This window comes from Takifugu flavidus, chromosome 13, assembly GCF_003711565.1.
Source record: "Takifugu flavidus isolate HTHZ2018 chromosome 13, ASM371156v2, whole genome shotgun sequence".
NCBI classification, from domain to species: Eukaryota; Metazoa; Chordata; class Actinopteri; order Tetraodontiformes; family Tetraodontidae; genus Takifugu; species Takifugu flavidus.
Window position 1 is genome coordinate 8246581 of NC_079532.1, and position 17392 is coordinate 8263972.

At 47.3% G+C, this 17392-nt stretch overlaps 5 protein-coding genes across 13 annotated transcripts; 2 read left to right on the plus strand and 3 right to left on the minus strand.

Annotated features, from left to right (window-relative positions):
* Positions 1-39: 39 nt before the first annotated feature.
* deaf1 (DEAF1 transcription factor) lies at positions 40-3703 on the plus strand. 5 transcript variants are annotated; one of them, XM_057051445.1, is made up of 13 exons: positions 40-445; positions 891-988; positions 1267-1396; positions 1492-1641; positions 1738-1877; positions 1951-2016; positions 2096-2158; positions 2251-2368; positions 2446-2583; positions 2679-2962; positions 3022-3111; positions 3183-3272; positions 3406-3703. In XM_057051445.1, the coding sequence occupies exons 1-13, from the start codon at positions 253-255 to the stop codon at positions 3505-3507; spliced, it is 1662 nt and encodes a 553-aa protein (XP_056907425.1). In that variant the 5' UTR covers positions 40-252; the 3' UTR covers positions 3508-3703. The 5 variants fall into 5 exon arrangements, with proteins under 5 accessions (XP_056907425.1, XP_056907427.1, XP_056907429.1 ...); XM_057051447.1 differs by having other exon boundaries at positions 3186-3272; XM_057051449.1 differs by having other exon boundaries at positions 2114-2158.
* On the minus strand, positions 3629-9609 carry ighmbp2 (immunoglobulin mu DNA binding protein 2). Of its 2 annotated transcripts, none has more exons than XM_057051417.1 (16): positions 9474-9609; positions 8362-8444; positions 8015-8184; positions 7733-7928; positions 7544-7641; positions 7279-7442; positions 7003-7203; positions 6772-6919; positions 6515-6689; positions 6189-6371; positions 5993-6111; positions 5821-5915; positions 5591-5714; positions 4715-5521; positions 4366-4562; positions 3629-4287 (listed from the first exon to the last, which is right to left on the minus strand). In XM_057051417.1, the coding sequence occupies exons 2-16, from the start codon at positions 8436-8438 to the stop codon at positions 4096-4098; spliced, it is 2946 nt and encodes a 981-aa protein (XP_056907397.1). In that variant the 5' UTR covers positions 8439-8444; positions 9474-9609; the 3' UTR covers positions 3629-4095. The 2 variants fall into 2 exon arrangements, with proteins under 2 accessions (XP_056907397.1, XP_056907396.1); XM_057051416.1 differs by lacking the exon at positions 9474-9609 and adding an exon at positions 8907-9041.
* chid1 (chitinase domain containing 1) lies at positions 9062-12217 on the plus strand. The gene is made up of 12 exons (XM_057051454.1): positions 9062-9451; positions 9580-9723; positions 9871-10003; positions 10085-10129; positions 10207-10313; positions 10385-10446; positions 10528-10617; positions 10826-10927; positions 11014-11163; positions 11354-11434; positions 11519-11565; positions 11645-12217. The coding sequence occupies exons 1-12, from the start codon at positions 9347-9349 to the stop codon at positions 11737-11739; spliced, it is 1161 nt and encodes a 386-aa protein (XP_056907434.1). The 5' UTR covers positions 9062-9346; the 3' UTR covers positions 11740-12217.
* Positions 12055-13552, minus strand: gatd1 (glutamine amidotransferase class 1 domain containing 1). Its single transcript, XM_057051464.1, has 7 exons — positions 13394-13552; positions 13168-13244; positions 12976-13081; positions 12790-12897; positions 12620-12711; positions 12436-12529; positions 12055-12357 (listed from the first exon to the last, which is right to left on the minus strand). The coding sequence occupies exons 1-7, from the start codon at positions 13440-13442 to the stop codon at positions 12242-12244; spliced, it is 642 nt and encodes a 213-aa protein (XP_056907444.1). The 5' UTR covers positions 13443-13552; the 3' UTR covers positions 12055-12241.
* An 82-nt stretch (positions 13553-13634) lies between these two features.
* cd151 (CD151 molecule) lies at positions 13635-17359 on the minus strand. 4 transcript variants are annotated; one of them, XM_057051461.1, is made up of 10 exons: positions 17099-17359; positions 16755-16906; positions 16430-16511; positions 15657-15848; positions 15108-15182; positions 14799-14819; positions 14428-14532; positions 14206-14355; positions 14036-14122; positions 13635-13924 (listed from the first exon to the last, which is right to left on the minus strand). In XM_057051461.1, exons 3-10 carry the CDS (start codon positions 16508-16510, stop codon positions 13865-13867), a joined length of 771 nt encoding a protein of 256 aa, XP_056907441.1. In that variant the 5' UTR covers position 16511; positions 16755-16906; positions 17099-17359; the 3' UTR covers positions 13635-13864. The 4 variants fall into 4 exon arrangements, with proteins under 4 accessions (XP_056907441.1, XP_056907440.1, XP_056907442.1 ...); XM_057051460.1 differs by lacking the exon at positions 16755-16906 and having other exon boundaries at positions 17099-17358; XM_057051462.1 differs by lacking the exon at positions 17099-17359 and having other exon boundaries at positions 16755-17072.
* Positions 17360-17392: the final 33 nt, after the last annotated feature.

Consider the following 17392-nt stretch of genomic DNA (forward strand, 5'->3'; position numbering starts at 1 on the left):
CTTCGGTAATTTCCGCTACATCTCTGTGCTGGTGGAAAAACAACCAAGAAGGCCGGGAGCCATTCTCTTTCCGCGTATTCGCCCGCCATTTCCTTTACATGTGAGCAAAAAAATATCGCTGTAGTTCGAATAAGCCGTCGCCGAGGTTGCGTGCGCTTCGTTCTCCCCGTGTTCGTGACGAGCTCGGCTGTGTTCGGAGCCCGGTCTTCGCCGCGGCCGCTCGTTCACATTCGGCTCTTGTCGTTCGTGAGAATGGACGAGACGGACTCGGCCACGAAGACGCTCGGGCTGAACGAACCGCCCCTCGGCATGCCGACGGTGGAGGGCTCGGATACCGAGTCTGAGGCCGAAGTCACCACGATGGCTGTGATGGCGGAGCCGGGAAACATCGACATCGGAGCCGAATCCCTGCCGAACCCAGACGAGGCCGAGGCAGCGTTTGCAGGCAAGGCGGGCTTTAGTGGCGGATCGGGCCTTTAGTGTTGGCGGAGCGTGCACCGTGCAGGAAAGTGCACGCTAAAGACTACACTGCCTGCAAAACTACAGCCGAAATTGAGTGATCGTTGACTTTAAACGGCTTTATTTAATCATGCAACATACATCTGATATGTAGGGAGACAAATGAAAAGTATATTTTATTGCTCTTTTCGACCTGCAACATCCAAATGTTTCAGTCTGTGTTTTGTTTCAGTATCAGTCTGCACTAGATTATTACTAGATTAGATTATTATCCCATAATAATTCTATCAATGGGATGTATTAGATTCTGGCATAAATCTTAATTTCCATTGTCAGTAATTTCTGAATTTGTGTTCATCAACACATTTTTTTAAAAACAGAAAATATGGGTGAAAACCGACCTTATTATATTTCACTCTTTTTCCCTGCAGGTGTGACGACAGTGACGGTGCGAGACGTTCAAACATCTGAGGACAATGTTTTCACCACAACGGTGGCCACATCAGAGAGTCTGCCTGAGCACATGCTGGTAGATAACACACACCGATAACACACACAGGGAAGTGTGTCTACATCCAGTCACTGCCTGTGTTTTAAGCAGAGCTCATCGGTTGATCTTGGCCTCTTTCTAATGCAAAAACCTCAAAAACTCCCAGTTCTGTTCAAAAGTTTTAAACCTAGAACGAAGGTCTTTATTCCTTCTGGTCTTGCTGTTGTTTAAAATGTGGATGATATCATTTAACCCCCCAGAATGAGGTCAGAGAAGTGATGAAGGTAAACGTGTGTGTGTGTGTGTGTGCACCATAGAGCGGAAGGACAACCCTGCAGCTCGGTGAAGGCCTCAGTACCCAGAAGGCCACACTGATTGTCGTCCACACGGACGGCAGCATCGTGGAGGCCGCCGGCCTCAAGTCTGCCGCTACCATCGCATCACCAGGTGTGTGTGCGTGAGTTACCTGCATCGCAACATAAATGTTCACACACACACACACAAACGAATGCTAGTTAAGTCACTCTCAGCATCTTCCTCAGGCCCACAAACCCCGCCCACTCCGCTGGGCGCCCCTCAGGTGAAGGACTCCTGCTCCAAGTATAACTGGGACCCTTCGGTGTACAACAACGAGCTGCCGGTTCGCTGCAGGAACGCCAGCGGCGTCCTTTACAAGAGCAGACTGGGCTCAGGTGAACCTGCTGTTGCTAACGTTGCTCACGGACGCGTGCTCGCCCACTTTAGGGTCCGTGTACCTCACACTGAGCGCTCTGTCGTGCTGTGTTCAGGGGGTAAAGGTCGCTGCATCAGGCACAACCAGCAGTGGTTCACTCCCACGGAGTTCGAAGGCCTGGCAGGAAGGGCGAGCAGCAAAGACTGGAAGAGGAGCATCAGATACGCCGGGCGGCCCCTGCTGTGCCTCATTCAGGTGCACGCTGGACTTCTTTAGCCTTCGGTTCATCTGGTTCTGACAGAATTTGACGTGTGTTTTGATTGGGTAGGAACGAATCCTGAACCCCCACGCGGCCTCGTGCACCTGCGCAGCCTGCTGCGACGACCTGTCCGAGGTGAGTCGCCAGTGCCGCGTCTGCACGATCACGGGACACAGACAGTCCCCAAATCAGGCAGGAAATTTGTCCATTTAAGTGTCTTTCTCCCCTTCAGTGTCCAAAGGATGCAGAGTCTCCGGTAGCAGAAAACATCACGATGGTGCGGCTACTTTCATTCTGACCGTCAGCTGTTTCCGTTTGGATGATTTAACCGTCATCTGCCCCTCAATCTGCCCTCTGTGCCCCGTCCAGACCGGTCCAATTCGCCTCTTCGTCCCCTATAAGAGACGGAAGAAGGACGAGTCTGCGATCTTGCCGCCCAAAAAACCTCCCGCGCCCAAAAATATCACGCTGGCTCCAGGAACCACATGTGCGTCACGTGACCCGTTTTCCATCCCGCCCTAATGTGGGCTCCTGTTGATTAAAATGTCTGCTGCCCTTCAACAGTCACAGTGTCTCCTTCGGGACAGTTTACCACCTCGGGGACCCTGACCTTCGACCGGACTCCGGGCGACCCCACCACCACTGCGGCCGCCATTATTTCCGAAGGCTCGGCGCAGAATGAGGTGTTCACCAGCACGGCAGGTCGCGGCTCTGGACGGATCCTCGCGGATCCCGGTGATGGAGACTTTAGTGTTTGGGCTTCGGCGCTCACTCGCGTTGCTCCTTCTCTCCCACAGTGCTGACGGCGTTGCCAGCGCTCGCCGTCTCTCCTCAGCCGGTTCATGCCAAGATGACCGGGGTGGCGTCGCCTTCCAACGGGCTCGTGTCCAGCCTGGAGGTGGGGCCCATCGGAGGGTCGGGCCCCGTGGTGGGCGAAGCCCAGAAGAACACCTGGTTGTACTTGGAGGAGCTGGCCAACACGCTGCTGAGCAACGCCCAGCAGCTGAAGGCTTTGATAGAACAGGCCAAAAACACGCCAGGGGACATCACAGGGGTCAGAGGTCACGGGGGCAGGAAAGAGGTGAGGGGGAAAAAAAACACAATCTGAATAGAACCCTTAAATACATACGTTTAACATAGTGTTTGTCCTTTCAGAACCAGATCATATTCCAGCAGCCAGAGGACTCAGAAGCCAAGAGGAGTTCTGAAATGACAGAGATCATCATCAACGTAAGAGGCCTCCTCACACACCTTCGGCTCTTGTGTCCCTCCTGCGTCACAGGTTCTCCGTGCTTCTGTAGCAGATGTGCGTGAACTGCGGTCGCGTCGCCATAAGTGAGTGCACGGGCTGTCACAAGGTCAACTACTGTTCCACCTTCTGCCAGAGAAAGGTAAGATGAGCTTTCTTCTTCTTTTTTTTTTTGAGTGCAAACACAACTGGAGTGTGTTCTCTCTCCCCCTGCAGACACACTGAACAGGTTTGGTGAACGTTGCAACTCTCATGCACTTGTTTTCTCGCTGCAGGACTGGAAGGATCACCAGCACATCTGCTGTCAGTCGTCAGGGGGTGTGGCCGTTCACGAGGACGAGTCAATCACGTCCATGGACATGGACAAAGTTAAATGACAGCAGCTCCATGTCCATGCAGTGCACAAAAGTATGAGCTGTCAGGACAGACAGGAAGTTATGTTGATATACAGATGTTACATATCTGTGGGCCTTTTTGTAAATTTAAAAAAAAACAACATTTGGAGTAAATGTGTGAAATTATCAATCACTGTCATTGTTTTAATTAAGTCAAATAAACGCTGTCAGATTCTTATCAGTGCGACGCCTAGTGGTCAATAAGAGAACTGCGGATTGCATCTTTGAACTACACACATTCAAATCATGAAAACCTACACTTATAAACCCAATAAATTAAATAGAAACAGTTTTTCCACATGTTTTCTTAGTAACCTAAAGAAAAACCTTGGATCAATTTTCATTTCGGTGCCAACCAATTCGGAAACGTCCGACATTTTCACTTCATTTCGCGTGAAAAAAAGAAACGTTCTATTGATCTGATTTATTTAAAGTTGCTCTAATCCTCCATCGCACACTATCACCGTTTTCTTGCGGTTTGTCGTGTTCCGCCGTCCAGCAGCAGTGAAGCGGAGCTCCCTCATGAACCAACGCAGCCGTTTCATTCAGAACTCCGAACAACTTGGACGGTTATCTGTCCTCTTGCTTGGCTTTTCTTTGTGATGCCATATCTTTCAGTTTAGAGTCCAGCTTCCTGTGCAGGTAGGCTTTCTTATTGGGGTCCATGGACGTGTCCTTTCTCCCGCTTCCAGCATAAAGAACCCCTTCTTTGCTAATTCTCATGCGAGCGTGGGACTTGGCTTTGTCTCCGCATCCATGAACCTGGAAAAGGTTTAAGATATGAGAAAGGGTAGTTCCAAGTGGCGCCAACGACAGCTGGGGGAAGCGTTCACGCCTCACCTCTGGGATGTGATGACTGAGGCAATACTGTCTGTTGCAGTGCAGACAAAGCTGCCCGAGAGTCAGCACCGACGCTTTACACTTGACGAAGCTGCACACGCTGTCGGCCTTCCGGACGGCGCTGAGGAGAGCGTCAAAGTCGTCCTCTGGAGCAGCAGCCGCAGCAATGTCGCAGGCACCCATCTTGACCTTCTTACCTGAAGGAGACACAATCATGTTGGGATACTGCAAAGAAGCTGCTGCCAGGCTCAAGCTGTAAAATAACCAGCGACAGAAATGAGGCCAAAGGACACCGATCGCCCCCTGGTGGTAGGTTAGGGCGAAGAAAGGGAGCGTTTCTCCTACTGACCTTTAGCCGATTTGGTTTTCTTTGACGATGGAGCTGGCGGGGTGTTGCTCTGCTGCCGTCGTTGCTGAGCATTTTCTTCCCGTCTTTGCTGCTCTCTCTCCATCCGTTCTAAATGTAATTCTTTCAGGCCTAACTGAGGCTGACGCAGCAACTCCTGTGTGGATTCAGAGGGTTTCGAGCGGACGTCGGCCTCTTCTTCTTCTGGTGTCAGCTGCTCGGCCGGCACCGGTTTCACAGGCCTCGACACTGTGATGCGCCTGTCTCTGCCTTCGCCTGTACTCTCATGTGTCAGGCCCAGCTCTTCGGCCACCTGGTGGACCAGCAGGCGGTCATGAGAGGTGAAAAAAGACGGAAACTGGAGCTCATTACCATCGCGGTCCTTCAGGAAGAGCTCCACCTGCTTCCTGATCTCGGAGTATCTGTTCTTGTTCTCCTCTTCCTTCATCAGCACCGTCTCAGTGGGCTTTTGGGTTTTCTTATTCCCAGCTTTTACATTACTACAACTACCAGTTGGCGTCTTCTTTTCCTGTCTCTCCTTGCTGGGGGGCTGATCTTTAACCTTTTGTTTGGGGGCGGATGTGTTTGTCTTTCCTCCTTTGTGGTCGTGCGTGTAGTTCTGCGGCACAATGTCGTGGATGTACTCAAACGCTGTCCTGACTTCGCCACGCCGGGTCACGTGATCAATGAGGGATTTGAGGAAGGCGTGATTCTGGACCGTACGCGTGTCACACACGATGGCGAGGTGACGCCTGGCGCGGGTGACCGCCACATTTATCCTTCTGTCTTCTGCCAGAAACCCAACTTCCCCTACAAAAGGAAAGAGCTAAAGTACTTGTGCGGAGGGAAATCCCGCTTTTGATCATAACAGAAAAATACCTTTTCTGTTGGAGCGAACTAGCGACAACACCACAGCCTCTTTTTCTCTGCCCTGAAATCCATCCACCGACTTTATCTCCAGCGCTGGATGTCTCACTGAAAGCCTCTGGCGCAGAAGATCAACCTACATAAGGGAAATAAAAAGCCTCCATTTCGCTGACTTACGTAGGAATTCTTATTTTCTGTAGAAGTGCAGACCAGCTGGTTGGTTCCTGAGGTTTCTGACCTACCTGCAGGTTGTACGGGGCGATGACAGCAATGTCTTTGGCTTTGAGACCAGCTTCAGTCAGGGCTTTTATGTGCAGCGCAACAATATCGACTTCACCTGAGGGTCAGGATGAAACACTCCACAAACCTGCTGGAATAGTCGCTGCAACTATTTTGGCAATGGGAGAAACCAACCTTCGTTGCCTTTAGACTGCTCATCCGCCACCTCCATCTCGTCGAGCCCACAGCCAGCGGTGTCGATGAGGAGCATTGACGTGCTGGTTTCCTCCACGCAGGCGACTCCTGGCAGGTCTCTTCGCATGAAAGACGCGACTTTCGTTGTTGTGGTCTCATTTAAAGCGGTATGGAAGAGTGACATGCTCCCACCTACTTCAACAGGTGACTCTCCACAGAGCTGTGAGCTGTTAGTTTTCCCTGGTACATCTGATCAGACGCCCACTCCATGATGGCGGCGTTCATGCGGTACTGAACCGTCAGCATTCGCACCACCGTGTCTCCGTACATCTGGATCAGCCGCTCCATGAGACTGACGGACAAGCCTTTGGCTGCAGCCCTGCGGAGGACGACGAAACAAACCCTATAAACAGGATTCAGCTTCTGACCTGCCTCACTCTGGACCCGCCAAGATGGCTCCGTCTGATTTCAGATCCAAGAGAAGGAATATTCATTTACAGTTTGGATTGTTAAAGCTTTTACTTTTGGGATTTGATGGTAGGCGGTAGCTGCTTGTAGTCTCCAGCCAGAACACACTTGCGTGCTCTGAGCAGGGCGATCCAGCAGCTGCTCTCCAGGGCCTGAGCGCACTCATCTATCACCACCCAATCAAAATGCTCCGCTGGCAGGAACTTCAGAGGCCCGTCGTCACAAGCACCTGCAGACGCAGGGAAGCACTTTGTGATTGCATTTCATCTTCACACCAGCGGGGGGGGGAATGTTCCCTCCTCTTCACTGACCCGTGTTGGTTGATAAAACGACATCGGCGCTTTTGAGGATCTGGGTGATGGCTGTGGTCTCCCTGCTTTTCAACTCCTTCCTCAGCTCTGTGATTTCCCTCTTGAAACTCGCCCTCTCGCCCTTATTGTGCATCTTCTTCAGTCCCACCTTGAAAGAAACACCAAAAATATGACAACACCAGCCAAGACGGCACAATGCCAGGCAGGAGCGGAGCGCCGTCAAACACTCACAAAGGCTTTATCGATGTCTTTACGGATATCGCTGATGATGTCGGCGTTGGAGCTCTGAGCAATGATGGCATCTAATGAATGTTTCTGGATGGACTCCAGCAGTCTGGCAGGGTGGCCCAGCCTCAGGACCTTTATCTTGCACTGTGCTAACCTCTCCACTAAGTTATCCACAGCCACATTTGAGGCAGCACAGCACAGGACCTGCGCAGGTGTGAAAATCTCCCTTCAACAAGACCGCCGTGACTCATCCGAAAATCCTTTTACAATCTTACGCACCTTTTGGCCTTGCTTGACGGCTTGGAGGATGATTTCCACCACCGTGGTGGTTTTCCCAGTCCCCGGTGGTCCATGAATTACGGCCAAATCTCTCTGGGTCAGAGCAAAGGTCACAGCTTCTCTCTGGGAATCATCGAGATTCTTGTTGAAGAATTCAGTTTCGTCTGATGAAACAAAACAGGGTGTCCTGAAATGGTCCAATACTCGGGTACAAAGATGACATGACCAAGTTCTGATGAGCAGTTAGAGGGTAAGTCTGACTTACTTGACTGTGAAAAACAAGAAGGTTTTGTTTCTCCGAAGAGTACATTTATCAAATTGCCAGCTGGTCCGTTACTGTAACTGTTCAATTCATTCAAGGCCCTAGGAGCAGGAACAGTTGTTACTGGGCTCGTACGTCATTCCTCTGTGATCTATGCTCGTTACAGACAATGGTAATTCAGATGTTACTGACTTCTTCATTCGTTTGTAGGTGACATCGTTTGCCAACTTCAGGAGGTTGTAGAGTGCATCTGTATCGAAGCTGATGCCGTCCTTGGTATCATCAAAGGCCACGCTAACAGACGCTTGGCTGACCCTTGTTACTATTCCGGTCCCAACCTGTGAATCAGCAGAACATCCACCGGTGTCGTACAGACCAACTATATCCCCTGTGGTGGAAGTCACATTGAATAGAAAAGTTTAAACCTGGAATACACAAAAATAAAATGCCACTTTTTAAAGCCCGCGCTCTCACCAGGTCCAAAACTATTGCTTGGCAGGGAAGAGAAACCAAGGTGTTTTCTTGGTTCAAGGATCAGGACTGTGCGGCCATACAGGCCTGTAGATTGACTTCCAATATGTAGCTTGAGCAAGCAAACGCCTTTACTCTGAAGGTCTTTGAGAGAGACATTTTCCTGCCACAACCTGCAGACAACAAAATACGGATTTTTAAACGATACCTCACATCAACAAAAAGCCTGTAAACATTAAGATTAGGAACAGAATATCTGCTTTTAATACTTATTTGCCTACACGTGAGATACATTTTTGGATTTGGACACCATAATACAAAGATCATGATTGATAATATAACGCACAAACCTGGTTTCCTCTATTTCTGCCTCTCTCTCCTCCTGCAGAAGCTCAAGTGTCTTTGTCACAAACTGCTCGACAGTCATTGCTCACTAAAAATACCCAAATAAGAGTTAACCAGTGTTAGCAACACACACTAATATAAATATTAGTTCACGTCATAATTTCCAGTTTGACTAAAACAATCAATAGTATGAAAAGGTATCACGTAGAACATTAAATAAAGCTGAATTTATTCCCTAATATCAGTAACTTATAAACTTATATTTATATCTCTTACATCAGTTAAGACGTCCATTTCTGAGTAACATGCTGATATTGCTGCAATAAGCTGAAATTAATCTTGCAGGGTTCTCTGGGTTTAAACATTCTTTCTTAGGACAGAAATACAGTAACAATTTAAAGAATTTGCTCTTGCTATGCGTCGTCAACAGATTACTACACGTACACCTTACTACTTTACAAACATACGGCTGTTTGCACCACAATTGAAGAAACGGGATAAAATATTCTTAAAAAAGGAACATTTTAATTCATACTTCTGTGTCACTTACATGTTTTCGTCTTCCAGTTTCCCTGTGTTTTCTTCGTTGGTTACAATACCATGAACACTTATTGGCCACACCGCCACCAAGTGGCGGGGGCGACCAACTGCGGCAACGTGTAACCGGAAACAACTTTTGTTTTGGAAACACTACGCGGAAGTTGCCCAGCAAGGTTGACGTTTCGACAAACACTAGAGCCTCCTTGTCAATCATACCGGACAGAAACCCAACAAGCAACCGAAAAAGAAGGCCCGGTAATTGGTCCCAAATTCAGGCAGTGTGCCTGGCTGCTGAGGCTCGTTGTTTTGCGTGATATCACATCGCAGGACAGAATATTCGTTTATCTATTAGGTCTCATTCAGGAAGGAATCATCGGCGCTGCAAACCTGGGCTAACCCGGTCCTAATTTTAACTGCTTTACGAATGTTTTTCTCTTTGATTTTTTGGCAATGAAAACGACGTTATTCCTTTTGCACGCCACCTCTTGCTACTGGCTAGCCGGTGCCACGCTTTCCAAAACCGATGCAAAGAAGCCGCACAAAGCTGAGGTGGAGGTGAGTTAAGTTATTGCTTTACCTCCAGATTGGTTGTGTCTCCGTGACCTGACCGGTCTTGCAACTCTTCGCTGTCATGCCACTGGATCCAGATGAGGCTCCATCTCTAACGATTATGTTCCGTCCAGACTTCTCCTGCTGAATCGTCTGTGTTGGAGAGAGGCCTGGTGGTGTCCGACCCACACTGGAAAGATATAGTGAGGGAAGAAAAGAGACACTGTGTTCACATCAAGAAGACTTTCCCAGGACAGGTGCTTGGATATGTCACACCTGTAAGTCAACCCGTTGATGAAGTCATTCATTCCAGAACACCATTCCTGCCTCTGAGAGCCGCAATGCTCTTGTTTTCCAAGTCAGTCTAAAGCTTCCAGGTTGAAACAGTCATCATGACTGCAGTTATTACGTCATCTTTTTCCTAGTGGAATTCCCACGGCTACGACATTGCTAAGCTGTTTGGCTCCAAGATGACCTCAGTGTCTCCAGTTTGGCTTCAGCTCCGCCGAAGGGGACCCGAAACCTTTGACGTCACTGGACTCCATGATCACGACCCAGGTAGAGGACTTCCACCCCTGTCAGTCAGGTGAAAGGTGTTTACCGATCTAAATCCTGCATACCGTCCTTTTGCCTTCTTAGGATGGGTCAAAGGTGTACGCAAGGCTAACAAAAAAATCCGGATGGGTGAGTACGCGTGTGGAGATGTCGGCGCAGGTAAAACTCTGCCGCCCTTTTATTTGAAGCGCTCCTTCTCCCGTCAGTGCCTCGGCTGCTATTCGATGGCTGGTCTTACCAGGATTATATGAGCGTGCTGGCGAGTGAGGATGAAATCGAGGAGCTGGCCAGCGAGCTGGTGGACATCGCCAAGGTACTGAACTTTACTTTAACTGCTCGCGGCTGCGATTGTGTGTGCGACTGATGGAAAGCGCGCTGTTGCAGACCGAGGGTTTCGACGGGTTCACCCTGGAGCTTTGGAGCCAGCTGGGGGGTAACAAAAGAAAGTACGTCTGGATGTTCAAACGTTCATTTGGCCACTTTGATGAGTAAAGGCTGATCTTCATTCATGTGACATCTGTGCACAGGGAGCTGGTCCACTTGGTCAAACACATCTGTGAGACTTTGAAGACAAAAAGATTAGACTGTATTCTCGTCATTCCGCCTGCTGTCACAAGGTAACTTCCTTAAATTTAATTAACCTTAGAAAAATAACCAAATTCATGCTGTGACACTCTTAATAAGAATAACCTTGGTCCTGATGCTGAACCTTGTGGAACGCCACATTAAATTTATCTGTAGTTGTGCTTCTGATTTTACACATTTTGACATGGAGCGAAAGTAATGAAAGTTTTTTAAATGATGCCAATTTGTCCAAACCTTTAGTACGGGACAGCCTGGTATGTTTGGTCAGGAGGAGTTCGAAGAGTTGGCCCCTGTCGTCGACGGATTCAGCCTGATGACGTACGATTATTCCAACGGTGCAAAGTAAGTCAGAGGGAAGTGAAGGAATCCTCCCGACTGCGACAGCAAGAGTGACGCCGTTCCCTTTTATTGCTGTTTGGTTTTGATAGGCCGGGCCCCAGCTCCCCCCTCCCCTGGGTGAGAGACTGCATCCTCCAGCTGGCACCAACTGCTCAGTGGAGGCAGAAGATCCTGCTGGGACTCAACTTGTATGGCCTTGATTTCGCAGCCCAAGGGTCAGAGCCCATCCTGGGCGGGAGGTAACTGAGCTGTTCCTCTCTGGCTGTATCTCCACCAAGTCGTACCGTTGAAATCAGCACAGCACAATTAGGAACGACAGCCTGTTATAGGTGTATAACAGTGTAATAGACCAGCACGTGTCTCGTTCTGCCTATCTTTATTAGTGGAACGTTATTAAGTATTAACAGCACTCGCCTGATTCTCCTGCAGGTACGTTGAGATTTTGCGTGAACACAGACCAAAACATGCCTGGGATGAATATTCGGGCGAACACTACATCACTTACAAGAGGTAACGCCGTCAAACACACTTTAATTCAACAGCAGGTTTTTGCAAAAAACCGTCGTTGACTGAGAAATCTTCTCGTGGGTTCAGGAACAGCGGCGTTAAACACGTGGCGTACTATCCAACCCTGAAGGCAAGTGTGCCTTTTGATGATTCATTCTCTCTGAAGGTGTTTCATACTCTTCTTACTCGCTCTTTTCAAATTCTTTTAGTCAGTCTACCTGAGGATCTCTTTAGCTGCAGAACTGGGAACAGGAATTTCCTTGTGGGAATTGGGACAAGGATTGGACTATTTCTATGATCTTCTATGAGAGTGGGACTTCTTATCGTCACCTTTGCTTCCCATCATAAACAAGGTGCAGCGAAATTTCAAGAACTGTTTGGAGATCATTTTTTTGTAAGTAAGGAGATTCTGAAATGTGCCATTGATGGAATTTAGTTAATATTCAACCTGCATGAATGTCGTGACCACACACAAATCTGGGATTTGTTGGTTTCTGTGGTACTAACTGCAGACACTTGATTTGCCTACACCCCCCACTTCATTATGTAGTATTATCCTCGTTCATGAATGTAAATATCAGGTTGATTTCAACAGAACATCAAACTCCTCTTCAAACCAGAACTATACAAACTTGTTTCTTTTATTTGATCGGATTTTTAATGACAATGCTGCAAGTAATGTACTTCCAAACTGTTGCCAAACATTTGTTCCAGTATTTGCCCCAGATCAATGTTTGTATGATTACGTAAATAAAAATGTGGGCCGACCGCGCCGTTGTCCACGGGTATGATGGTCCTGGTTTTCTATTTTTACCTCGCACCGCAGAGCAAGATTAGATTATTTACAGCAAGTGAGGTCGACTGCAGGTTCTGACCCGTTATCAGGTGTCTGTCGACGACTACGTGCACTGCGTCTTCTTGACTCGCTGGGAAGAAAGCAAACGGAAAAACATGAGCGTCTGCCACACGTTACCGGGGCAGGTGTGACGTACACAGCGTCCCACCTGTGTAGGATCCACCGTTATCTTTCACAAAGTCCTCTACGACCAGAGGCAGGTTGGCAAAATCAGGCTGCCGCACCAGTTCAAACACTGAGGGCTGAAAAAAAAACACCCCACAGAACAGTTGATGTTATGAGACACAATGAAATTTGAGTATTTTCTAAACGGGAACCCCAACAGGACTGACCCCTGTGAAGCTGTAGCCACCGAAGATCCACCTCTGTCCCTCGGTGACGCAACACAGGGCTGATACTCCTTGTCCTACAGCACAAATGGGTTCTGTAGAGACGAGCACAAGTCTGCATTGCACATGTGAACACCTCATACCGACTGTCTCCAAGGCTTAGGTCCGCTTACTCTGGTGAGAGATGAAGTGTGTGAGAATGCGATGCATGGAGCCACTGTGTGCCAGGTCGTTCAGAGCCCCAGGGCAGTCCGGTATGAGCAAGGCCTGGTATCGGGCCCCTGGAAAAGGTCAGCACAACTTCACTGAGTAGGGAAACACCAAAACAAGCATAAAGTTATCCACTTTGGCTTTCCTACCATCTATAGATTCGAGTTTGGCTGGTGTAGCGCAGGTTTTCATGTTGAAGTCTTGCACCCATCTGCTGGTGCTTTCATCCACTCCAGAAAAATCTATCGGCTTCCCCTGCGAGGAAAAATTCTTAATGTCGGTCCTAGATGAAATATGTCCGAGAAGTGAGGCAATAAATCAAAGAAATGAACGCGTCTCACTCCTTGTGTGGCGGTCTGTAGATTAAACACTGAAGAACACAGACAGAAACACTGCTGGAAAGACTTGGCTGACACCCCTAAAAGAGCAAAATAATTCCAAAGCTTGATTATTCCCTTTGTTTAGACGAGAGATGTCTGATATTAGGCTTATTAGACCGATTCATTCAATATAGAAAACATTGCATTTGTCTTAACACGGACCCTTTAAATAAGTTTAGGGACCTACCTTGAGGAGAAGCACTCGCCACTATCAGGCATGTCGGTTTGGCAGACATTTGACTGATAACTATGATAACGCAGATCTTTGAAATGAAGAAAGAAAAATATCTGCGTCTGTTACTGTCAAATTGTCGCAGACGGAAGACGGAAGCGCGGTCAGCTGACTTCAACATCCGGTGCGGGATTTCAAAATAAAATGACAAAACGGGAGCGGCACATAAAATTCAAGGTTAAAAAATTAACAGACAGGTTGATTGCATCTTTATTAGTTGAATAAAACTTATATATGGCACATACTGATACACAAGTTTTATAGCTATTTAAGGCACGATATAACAGAAAAACGGTGCTGCCCAGCAGCTACATTGTAAGTTATTGTAATTGCATGAATACATATTTGTAATAGGTAATGCATCTGTCTAAATAACTTGTTTATTAAGAATTTATGTGCCTTTTATATATATATAAAATTCAGGAATCAGTAAGGATCTTCTTCCAAATTCCGATAAAGACAGCAAGTGAACATCATCCCCAGAAGCTAAGAAGCAAAATAAATAACGCAATGGTTAGAGAGAAAATTCTACATGTTACACGTAGAATTTTGAATCTTATTTTGAACTTGGATTTTGTTTAGTGGTCTGTGTTTTACCTGCAGAAATGCAATCCCAATACCCACTGCACCGAGGATATACAGCTGGGTTAGGATGAATTCCTCTAATTTCATGATGCACCCTCCCTAGGAGCAGGAGAAAAGCAACAGCATTAACAATAAATCAATATCATTTACTAAAAGGCAGCCAAATAACTAACTCTACATACCTCCACTTTGTAGATATTGGAGGGATGGTCTCTTTGGCCGCAGAGGGCGATCTGGGTTTTGCAGCAACTGTCAGGAACCACCCGTTCGTTCTGCTGGATCCACACGCTGTCGGCCCAGTCGGAGTAATTGTGACTGCCGCAACATTTGAACTGAACAAATAAACAGCTGTTGAGCTTTTTAAATGGTGCCTTTAGAAATAAGCTGTTGCTTTACTGCCGCACCTCCTGCTGAAGTTTGTCCACAGCCTCGGTGACCTTCTCCTCTCCTGGGTGACGGTATTTCTGCTGCATGGTCGTCTTGAGGTTCTGCCTCAGGTCCTCATCCAGCTGCACGAACAGCAGGAACATTTCAGAGATGGTTCAGGAAAAGCCCATCAATAAAAAATAAGCCTTTCATTCCCAGAAACATTCCACCACACCTGTGCAAAAAATCTATTCCTCACCTAAAACATATGAGCACAAATCTCCCGACTTCACTCTGTATTTTTTTCCTAAACATTCTTTTACTTGTCAAAATGTCATTGTTTTATTGTTGCTCGAGTTCTTAAAGGCAGTCTGAAAATAGACCAGTTTATATTAGATTAGTGCATTACCTGGTAGCAGAAAGGGAAACACTGGAGTCAGGAAAAGAGGAGAAAGAGAGATATGAGAAGAGTGTGAAAACAGTATAAAGGATAAGAAGGCAGAGGGCAGCAGGCAGAGAGGATATCACAACAAATCCTGCAGCAGCTGCAGCATTTTACTGAGGGAGAGACGGTTTAAATAGAACTGATGCAGGATGGAAAAGGAAAAGCACACTTTGGAATGAAAGATCTGTGTTTGAGAGAATAAGGGAGTTATGACTCCTTGGTCACATGACTGAAAAAGACCCAAACGCATTCATATAAAAAGTACTCGGTCACCTCTTGGTAGGTAATGTAGGCCAGCACCCCGGCAATGATCTCCAGCAGGAAAATACAGAGCAACAAGCACAAATACTGTAGAGGGAAAATAAGAGCTGAATCAACAACAAAATAAAATATAAATACCAATAAAACACAGCAAGGATATACTGGAGCAAATAACGTCTTATAGTGGGATAATGTTATTGTTTACAAAGCCTGTGGGGTACAGAAATAACCACAACGCCATGCAAATCATCCAGTTTTGCTTGTATCATGTCCACTGACAGCGTCCGTGTGTCTGACACACACTCTGCAGGCCGAGCAGCTTGTGATGCCGTTCATTCCTCCTGCATGAGCCAAATCTAAATCTGAACCACTGAAGATGTCCTGCAGCTTCTCTGACATAATGAGCCGCACCGAGGGCAGACAACCGACAACAGGGGATCATCTGGGATTAACAGATAACGCGAGCTGTGGGTATAAACAGGAATTTAAAGGTGTCTGTCCTGCAGCAATTAAACTGGCTCAGCGAGGAACCCGGTCACAGGTGTAGCTGATCCATTTTACCACAATCAAAAGACTCTTCTTCTCCCTCAGCGTGGCACAGCAGCCAATAATCCCGGTCGCTATGACGATGGCGCCGGCGGCGATCAGGATGTAAGCGGAGGCCGAGTAGAAGCTGGAGGACAGTAGAGTGATGTAGTCGCTCTTTTCCACCAGAGTCCACACCCCCACGGCCAGAACAGCCCCTCCTGCCAACTGAGAGAACAACCCAACTCAAACCAGATGCACTGATTTCTTTTTTGACTTTTTTGAGCTATTTATAGTTGTTACAATCCTATTGTTTCAGCTCCTCCACATTTTGGAGGAAAATGCTACAACTTCAACATTGAGGCAACATGTAAAGAGGTTTCGCCCTCGTCTTTATTTACAGATTTCTGCTAAAATTAGATCACAGTTTAACTGATGAATAGTCATCGCTTTTTAGAATTGCTGAATTGTGGTTTCTGTGTTATTCTAAGAATTAGAAACATGTTTAAATGAGATGTGATCCAAGATGGTAAATTTTCCAAATGTATTGTAATTTACAGCACTTTGATTTTCTCAGTGCGTTTATTACCGAAGAAGAAGAAATTTTAGACTTTTAATCATCTCACATTCATTTTAACTTTAACATTTTTTTTTTACCATTTCTACAATTCTGAATGTTCCAGAAATGCTGACACATTATGTGTGTCATAAACAGAAAGCCCCCAATAATAGATTAAACATATTAGTCCACTCCTGTGAGAAGTGTTCTTTTAATTAAATAAATGTCTTTTTGTGCTCTTCCAACTTACCCAGAAAATAATGTTGAATAGAAAAATAAGATATTTCAGACAAATAGTCCCACAGGTGTTCTTTTGAGCTCGAGCCTCCATTCTGAAATGAAAAATGCTCTTGTGTCAGTGTGGGCGGTGCGGAGATCAGAGCGAACCGCCAGTTGGGGAAGACGGAACCCAGAACGCTCGGACCTCCAGCACTTTGGAGCACTGCAAGATGACACCTCAACATGCAGCAGTCAGCGTTTGGCTAAAGTTTGATTTTGGTGACTGCTGACAACAGAAATCAGGAAAGCAACAGCTCACAGAGGAAATGTGCCGTTGTTGGGAGAAGCAACTTTACCGGTGGTGTCGCGTGCCCCGCAGCAGACGGATATAGGTGTCCCAACTCAACCTGATCTCCTCACGCTCCAGTCACACAGAACATAACCTCCTTTCAACAGGTTGTCTATTTTATCCTGACCTGAGCTCAACTCTCTTCCTCTGGAGGTTTGACTGAGTATCGTGAGAAACAGTAAATAAGAGTAAAGAGTCAATTACTGCATTGTTGTACACAGGGGCAGGACAGAAACACTGACAACACGACTGTCCAACCAAACAAACCCCCTCCTCCCAACCACCAGGAGTTATTTTTAACTTCCCCTGTCATGGAACATTTGCTCTCCGGGGAGACTAAAACACTCTTACCTTTAAGTTTGGGCCCAGAAGGATGTCGTCAGTTTAGCGAAACGTCTCCCCGGGTCACTCCAACGCCAGTGTCAGTGCGCGGCCGTCTCTCAAGGTTAACCTTGACGCAGTCCTGGGCCGACGCCTGGTCTCGAGCCTCCCACCAAAGTAAAGTCTCTCCTCTTTTGGCACAACAGGCGGCTCCGGCAGCTCTGCAGAAGACATGGCTGCCCCCAGCTGGATTCACACGCACACACAAGAACCAGCCCTGCTGGAACTATGAAGGTCAATGCAGTCTGTCAGAAATCGGGCAAA